Source organism: Oncorhynchus mykiss, chromosome 13, assembly GCF_013265735.2.
Source record: "Oncorhynchus mykiss isolate Arlee chromosome 13, USDA_OmykA_1.1, whole genome shotgun sequence".
Lineage (NCBI taxonomy): Eukaryota > Metazoa > Chordata > Actinopteri > Salmoniformes > Salmonidae > Oncorhynchus > Oncorhynchus mykiss.
The window spans coordinates 38,043,617-38,052,311 of NC_048577.1; the positions used below are offsets into that span (position 1 = coordinate 38,043,617).

Sequence of the window (8,695 nt, forward strand, 5' to 3'; positions counted from 1 at the left end):
TTAAGGCCAGGATTCAATCAGATCTGCAGCAACCTGCATCAGCTGACAAACACATTGCTTTTGTTTAGGTGGTGTAACTGTTGAAGCTGTCAAATTGGTAAGCGGCTGCTCTTGTGGTCATTGTCATGAAACCACACCCGCCCTTGTATCCCACCCACCTTAGAAGTTCAGAACAAGAATGTGTAGGCTATATAGAAATTACAATCATTAAACAAAGTCGGGATTTATCACACATTTCACTGTTATAATTTGTAACACTGCTGCAAGGGCTTTCTACTACTGCACCTTGGTGCATCCAATGGCAATGCCAGCTATAGTTAACGCCAGGAGCTTCTTGTGGATTTGACAGCTCTAACGCCGTCATTGTAAATAATAATTAGCTCTTAACTGACTTGCCTAGTTTAATAAAGGTTAAAAAAAAAATTGAAACGCAGTTACACCTCCAACACCACCTAAACAAAAGCAATGATTAGCTATGCGTTTACCGCTAATCTGATTGAATCCTGGCCAGAGTTTTTTGGTTCAGAGATTCTGTTTAAAAACCATGTTAAATACAGAACTATTCATGAATCACTATTCTACCGTGCCTTTTTGCCAATAAAGATGATGAAAAGGCGAAAAGCTGCAGTAACACTTACAAATATGCTTGATTCTGTCACAACATGGACACCAGCAATCATGACATCACAATCAATGAACATTTAACAATTCTCAAATACCATCACAACTGGTTTGAATTGAATATTTTAACTCATGACTGTTTTGGATTTGATTGGAACCAGTTTAGAACTTTATGCTGGTTTGAACACTGGAACAAAAGAGGTTTGAAATGGAACAATTAAAAAATAAAATGTGGTTCCAATCCCTGATTTGTGGTGAATGTAAACATTAGGGAATGTTTACAAGCAAGTGGCCATTTGCCTTGTTTAACACAACTCTGTTCTGCAACGAAACCCCTGATGACTAAAACCACAGAATGCTGGGCTGGATTTGACCTGACTAAACAGGAAACACCCAACCCTGCTGCAGACTGGTGGTGAGTTGATTAAGCGTTAACGATTTAAATACTGCAGGCCAGGAGGGAACACAATAGGCTGATATGTGAGGTCTCTACCAGACCCTGAGAACCCAGGGTAGGCCCCGGCTCCATCCTCGTGGGGAGATTCCTGTCCTGAGTTTACGCCTGAACTGCATTAATACGGCTGGCTGTTGAGCTGCCGGAGAACTCCCACCACAAACTCACGCAATGTCTGGGAAGAAAAGAGGACAAACATGGATTACCTTCCACAGCTGTCAACTCAACATAGTCATCAATCCTCAGAGCAAGACAGGGTGGCTGGCATGTCAATTAAAGCCTACAGCGGTGATAGTTTTGACCTGTTGGGGTCAGACGGAAGTCCAAAATACCATCCTTGAGCAAAAAATACACCAAAATGCCATGACTATCACATATAAAGACCATTACCTTAAAACCATATATGATTTGGTGCACCATCCATCCACCAGCAGCGAGATTCCCCCAGCAGTACAGTACATTTAGTGCATTGAGTGTCCTACCTGAGGCTTGCAGTGCTCCTCGATCCAGCTGAAGACGCAGGCGGACAGCTCCTGGAAGCTGGCCACAGACACAGACCTGCTGAAGGACTGGAACAGGGAGTCCATGATGCTCTGAAACACACTGAACTTGACATGGTCTGACACCTGCTCCTCCCCCTGCTGAGGGTTGTTCTGGTGGGCCTTCACTATGTGCTCATAGTTTCTACAACACACAGGTTAAACACGTATTATAAACCGGGTAGTTTGGGTACTGGATGCTAATTGGCTGAAACAGAATTCCAGCCGTGTTTATATCAGACAATATACCATGGGTTTGACACAATACATATTTTTTGCTATATTCATGTTGTTAACCGGTTTATAATAACAATAAGGCGTGGGTTTCAGAAAGTTATGATGCACCTTGACTTCAATTTTGTTGTATTACAGCCTGAATTTAAAATTGATTAAATTGAGATGATATATGTATATATATTTTTTATTTTATTTTTACAAACAAATTAAAAATTAAAAGCTGAAATGTCTTGAGTCATTAAGTATTCAACCCTTTGTTATGGCAAGCCAAAATAAGTTCAGGAGTAAAAATGATTAACAACCAATTAGACAGTGCAAATATTGTACAATCCAGGTGTGCAAAGCTCTTTAGAGACTTACCCAGAAAGACTCACAGCTGTAATAGCTGCCAGAGGTGATTCCAATGTATTGTCTTAAGGGTGTGAATACTTACATAAATTAGACGTCTGTATTTCATTTTCAATAAATTTGCTAAACTTTCTACAAAAATGTTCTCACTTTATTATAGTGTGTAGATGGGTGAAAAAAATACACACCCTGTACTTGTCAAAAGTTGACACACCTACACCTTCCAGTGTTTTTAGTTTTTATTATTTTCTACATTGTATAATTATAGTGAAGACATCAAAACTATGAAACAACACATATGGAATCATGTAGCAACCAAAAAGGTCTTAAACAAATCAACATATATTTTATATTTGAGATTCTTCAAAGTAGCCACCCTTTGCCTTGACAGCTTTGCACATGCTTGGCATTCTCTCAACCAACTTCACGAGGTAGTCACCTGGAATGCATTTCAATTAAACACGTATGCCTTGCTAAAAGTTCATTTGTGGAATTTCTTTCCTTGTTAATTCATTTGAGCCTATCAGTTGTGTTGTGACAAGGTAGGGGTGGTATACAGCAGATAGCCCTATCTGGTAAAAGATTAGCCAATAAATGCTTCAGAGTTCAAGTAACAGATACATCAACTGTTCAGAGGAGACTGCGTGAATCAGGCCTTCATGGTCGAATTGCTGCAAAGAAACCACTGCTAAAGGACACCAATAATAAGAAGACACTTGCATGGGCCAAGAAACACGAGCAATGGACATTAGACCGGTGGAAATCTGTCCTTTGGTCTGATGAGTCCAAATTTGAGGAGATTTTTGGTTTGTGAGACACAGAGTAGGTGAATGGTTGACCTCCGCATGTGTGGTTCCCACCATGAAGCATGGAGGAGGTGTGCTGGTGACACTGATTTATTTAGAATTCAAGGCACACTTAACAAGCATGGCTACCACAGCATTCTGCAGCGATACACCATCCCATCTGGTTTGGGCTTAGTGGGACTATCATTTGTTTTTCAACAGGACAATGACCCAACACACCTCTAAGCTGTGGAAGGGCTATTTGACCAAGAAGGAGAGTGATGGAGTGCTGCATCAGATGACCTGGCCTCAAAAATCACCGACCTCAACCCAATTGAGATGGTTTGGGATGAGTTGGACAGCAGAGATAAGCAAAAGCAGCCAAGTGCTCAGCATATGGCTACTTTGAAGAATCTTAAATATATTTAGATTTGTTTAACACTTTTTTGGTTACTACATGATTCCATAAGTGTCATCTCATAGTTTTGATGTCTTCACTATTATTCTACAATGTAGAAAATAGTAAAAAGAAAAATCCTTGAATGAGTAGGTGTGTCCAAACTTTTCTGGTACTGTATAATTAATCCAATTTGAATTCAGGTTGTAACACAACAAAATGTGGAATAAGTCAAGGGGTACGAATACTTCCTGAAGACAATGTATACCACTAAGGGCTGTATCCAGGCACTGTGCCACACCTCCTCAGGCCTTATTGTTCAAGTAACCTGTTCGACTACATCTGACCATTTCTAACCAGGTTTCCATCCAACCTTTTAATGCGCATAATGTACATGTTGAGGAAAAATAAATCACAACAGGCTTGATTGAAACAGAAAGTGTCAGTAACCTTTCCAAAATGCAGACAAAACCAAATACGCTAGAAAAGGTGGGATCTTTGTGTCTAAAATGTATTATGCAGCACGTCAGTGGAAAAGTTAATGAGCAAATATTCATATAATAACCATCATATCGAAGTAAACTTGGAGTCACGCGATGACGTGTGGTCGTCCCACTATAACGCACTGGGAAAGCATGCCGTTTATTAGGCTACAGATTAAATACGTTATGAACTTCACAGGGTGGTGAAAATGCAAGTTGATGAGCTTAATGCTCCTTTCCAATCAATATCGAGCTGCCGTTTGACAAAGCTGCCATGTAGGCTAAACCCTCCCTGTATCTGCGAGCTGTTGGCTAGAGCGCACTGCCAATACCAGAGTGGGAACAAACTAGACAACCATTTGTTTTGAGAAACCCATCAGTAGAGTTGAAAATGCGATGTAAACCCATTTAACTTGTCATTTTTATTCAGCTCATCTGAATTTTACCTCAGAAGGGATTTATGTGCACTACGTCGTCACGCACAGCCTTTTATCCGCAACAAGTTCATTTGACGGAAAACAACCCTGGTGGGAAAATGTGTTGTTTATTCGCATGAAATGGATGGAAACCTAGCTACTGACAATAATGTTAATATCATCATATTTATACAACTATGATAGCGTCGTGTTGGTAGTACATGTTGAAGGCTCTACAGCGCAACCATTTTACTCGCCTAAATGTTTTTGCCGTGCGACCTGGAATTCTAATTTAGGAGCACCGGTGCACCTAGAAAATGCTGGATTCTACCTTTAAAACATCATTTTTAATTGTGCTCCTAAATTTCTTTGTGCGCTTACATTTCTCAACTTAGGAGCACACGTGCTCCTTGTAAAAAAGTTCAGCGTAGAACCCTGAGGCTGTCAAATAGCATAAATGACTACACAATTCAAAACTTATAAAATGAGGCTTCGGTGCCTCTTCAGGAAAATAAATGATTAGATGGCAGCACAATCCAGTCAGATGTTCCTGTAGGAGTGGCCTCCCTCCACAGTATATGCAGAGGGTCACGTCCCAATAGTTGTTTGGGTAAAAACCAACCCCGTTGACTGCTTTCCTGGACTTCTCTCTGCCAGAGCAGAGTGTGGGCTGAGGCATTTCCCTCTCTGATAAGGCCCGTCTACCAGGACTGACCTGATACAGCCTATGCAATCCACCATGGACACACGTGCATGAGTTATTAGGTAAATTAAACATATCCTGGAAGGTTCTCTTAGATTAAATATGTATAATTTAGGTTAACACAGCTAATATCTTTAATGGTTTCACCCCGCAGCTCTCCCCTCTCTGCTTTGACACTTTACAGTATCACACTGTAGTAACAGATTTTTTTTTTGCCTGCGACTAACGTTTTCATGATCTTCAGTGCCATCACTTCCTTCCTCAGCATAGACATGTCCTCCTCCTGCTTCTTCTTCTCTTTGTGCAGAAACTGGATGTAGTCGATAGCTGCAGCAGGAAACAGAAACAACCAGTCAGGGATTTCTGGACAAAACATTTCTTTCAGGGAGGAAAATTCCAGCTTAGGGTGGGATCCTTTATAAATACTTATAGTATGTTGACATTATAAAAAAACACAGGTCGGAATGCCAATTTGCAGTCCTAAAATGTAAATTTCTGGTTGAGAGGTACAATGGTCTACATTACTTTTCTGCAGCACTGTGGCCTTGCTGATCTTCTGCGTCCCCACGGCAAACTCAGATTGCTGCTGGCAGGTGGGCACTATGGACTGGAGATCATCATAACCTTTCTGTGGAGTCAAACACACATGACAAACAGATTTTAGAAATGACAAAAATATTACATTTGGCCACCTAAGAAACATCTTCATTTTTTGGAAGAGATCAGTCACCAACTCCCTCTGTCCAACCCCCCCAATCTTTTGTATTTTTCAACCTTTTCACAACTACCCTCCTCCCCATGATCTACACTCCTGTTGTTCCGCTCCCCATCGGAGGCCAAACCTTGATAGCATCCCGTCGTTTCTGCTCGGCCTGTGTGTGTGCCTGTCTCCTCCGGTCTTTGTAGGACTCCTTGTATGTGGTCTCATGCCTGTAGTCACTGTCTTCATCATCTACAGTCAGGAGAGGAAGAGCAGGTGTTTCAGTCTACCTCCCTAGGGCTCAAGGCCGACATCAAGATAGAATAGAGCACTGGACAATGAGAGCGCAGGACAACGCCCAACCGAACTAGGTCACTTGGAAATGCAATAGAGAAAAAACCCCAAGAAAAAATAGAGTGAAGTGGAAGTGAGAGTGGGGTAGGGAGTAAGACAACAAACAAAATGGTCATTTCTGAATCAGGATACAAAATAAATATGCTGCATTGCCTCACATACACAAAACGTTTAGTCATATAGTACACACACCATGTTGCAGATTAAAAATACTCTAACATATGTTGTCGAAACATAAATGACAAAGAACACAGTACCTGTATTTGGTACTGATGAGGCACTTGTGGACCCAATGCTGTTAGCCCTGGAGACCACAGTACCCTTCCTTGCATTCTCAGCAAAGAAACCTTAATGGAGAACATGAAGAGCTCAGACATCATTAAATTACTAATCAGTTATCCACAGAACTGGTAGCCTACTAGCTATAGATTGTATATTTTGGTAAAACAACAATTAGGACTAAGGATACTACTCACTGGGGTCAAATCCATTGTCACTGAAAGCCCCGTCGCTCTGTTCAGCCATGGCAGGTGTTGACATGAGAGAATAAAACAGTGGATAAGGAGGTGAGAACAGGCTCTTTCCCGTCTCATTCAATGGGCAGATTCAATTATGCTGAGCCGTGCGGGGCACCGGTGACGTGAACAGGTAAAAGCAGTGAGGGAGGAGCTCCCTTCTCAAATGGAACAGTAATCTGTGCTGCTTCGGCAACAAGGCAGCATGGTGCGTCATTCAGAAACACATCTCTTTTCTATAAAATAGGTTCAAATATGTTTGAATTTTCAAACTAGTTTTCATTGGGAAGGCAGATAAAATGTTATCAAAAGCAATCACTTTTGTATGTGGAAACGGAATCCTTCTCTACTTTTCAGACGACTTCTGCCACATTCACGTGCTAAATCTGAATTAGGTAACTCGAAAATGTCAGACTTGCTAACTGGTCTTAGTTATAAACGTGCCGCGTTCAACAACTTTCATAGTTTCGACTGGCATGTGAACGCGGCAGAAGTCAGCTGAAAAGTTGAGAAGGATTCTCGACTTCGCCGTGGACTTTGAACAGGGCACCGGTTCCAAAACTGATTCAATCAATTTTTACTAATCTAATCCCCAGACAAACACAGCAATTAGCATAAACAAACTCCACTGGCAGTAGTCCTGGGGTGTAATCATGTCCAAACAGTTATGTTCTGCAAATAAAATGTGTTTATATTGGTCAAATACAGCTCGGTTCCTTCCCGTTTCGTTTGCTTCTGTTTAAGAAACAGAATCAGCGGAATGAATACACCACTGATTTGATTCATGTAGGCAGAATGTCTACAAGTATTTGGTTTTGAATATACTTAAGTATCAAAAGCAAAAGTATAAATAATTTGAAATTCCTTATATTAAGCAAACTAGACCGCACCATTTCCTTTACTGATAACCAGGGCCAAACGTAAACATTCAGATATCTTTACAAATTAGGCATGTGTGTTTAATGAGTCCGCCAGATCAGAGGCAGTAGAGATAAACATGGGATGTTCTCTTGATAAGTGTGTTAATTTGACAATTTTTCTGTTCTGCTAAGCATTCAAACTGTTACTTGTACTTTTGGGTGTCAGGGAAAATGTATGGAGTAAAAAGTGCATTATTTCCTTTAGGAATGTAGTGAAGTAAAAGTTATCCAAAAAATAAATAAAGTAAAGTACAGATACCCCCCAAAACTACTTAAGTAGTACTTTAAAGTATTTTTACACCACTGCTAGGTGGCAGCTAACTACTAGTAGGACCCACGTTCCTATGCGGTCAGTGCAGACAAGACTGAAATATGGCAAGTATTTTTTGGGTAGAAACATGTACACAACCTCGGCAAACATGCGTTGCGCGACATCGTGACGTGGGCGCAATCTGACCACACCAACAGCGTTTTGTAAAGTTGACTTATTCATTTACCTGTGGATATATGATGAGTGTACCATTTGCAGAATTAAACACTGTCCACCCAGACGGTGAATTTGCTAATCACCCGCCTGGTCCACTATGACTAGGCTACAAATTGGCCAGCACTTGACCGTTACAGAACCGTAACGAAAGTGGGAAGAAGCTTGAAAAGAGTCATAAACAAAAGCGCTAATACCTAGCTAGCTACCTGTTAGTGTTAGCTAGCACAAGCCAATTGTAGCAAATTAACTCCAAATTACAAACACTATTCTTGCTACGAATATATGGCAGTGTCGTACACCGCTTATTTGTCCTCACATCTCATATATTCGTCTAAACTAGCAAGCTTACTTTGTTCCAGTGATCCTCCGGCGATCCTGTAGGATCCGTCATCTTGGAATGAGCAGCTGTTCGAGAGCGTCATGCGGTGGAAAAGCTATTTAGAGAAAGGGAACTACGCCCTCTGCTGGTTCACACAGTATAACATATCAAATAAGTGCAAGAAATTGAGCGTTGTTTATAGGCCGTAGGGATCTATTGCTGCGTTCAAAACAACGGGGAACTCGGTCAAATCATGACGTCAGTGATCTTCAGGACGGAAAGTCGGACATATAGAAAGAAGCCCGAAGTTCCCAAGTTGGAATTCCACATTGGATGACCGTTCAAACGTTTTTTTCCCCACTCGGAGCCCGTTTTTTCTCTCAATGTTCCCAGTTGTTTTGAACGTAGTCAAGTCGGA

The 8,695-nt window shown here is 41.1% G+C and overlaps 1 protein-coding gene across 1 annotated transcript; it reads right to left on the reverse strand.

The window, feature by feature from the left end:
• Positions 1–426: 426 nt before the first annotated feature.
• Positions 427–8,471, reverse strand: LOC110486285 (max-like protein X). The gene is made up of 8 exons (XM_021557750.2): positions 8,308–8,471; positions 6,513–6,549; positions 6,294–6,383; positions 5,825–5,934; positions 5,508–5,610; positions 5,210–5,309; positions 1,558–1,759; positions 427–1,250 (listed from the first exon to the last, which is right to left on the reverse strand). The coding sequence occupies exons 1-8, from the start codon at positions 8,347–8,349 to the stop codon at positions 1,194–1,196; spliced, it is 741 nt and encodes a 246-aa protein (XP_021413425.2). The 5' UTR covers positions 8,350–8,471; the 3' UTR covers positions 427–1,193.
• Between the last annotated feature and the right edge of the window lie 224 nt (positions 8,472–8,695).

Bases quoted from the DNA above. Each gene is read 5' to 3' on its own strand.
- LOC110486285 (XM_021557750.2), bottom strand. From the start codon at position 8,349: ATGACGGATCCTACAGGATCGCCGGAGGATCACTGGAACAAA. The intron at 6,550-8,307 runs GTAAGCTTGCTA...ATGGCTGAACAG, and splicing joins CGGAGGATCACTGGAACAAA to AGCGACGGGGCTTTCAGTGA. The intron at 1,251-1,557 runs GTAGGACACTCA...TTTTCTTCCCAG, and splicing joins AGGAGCACTGCAAGCCTCAG to ACATTGCGTGAGTTTGTGGT.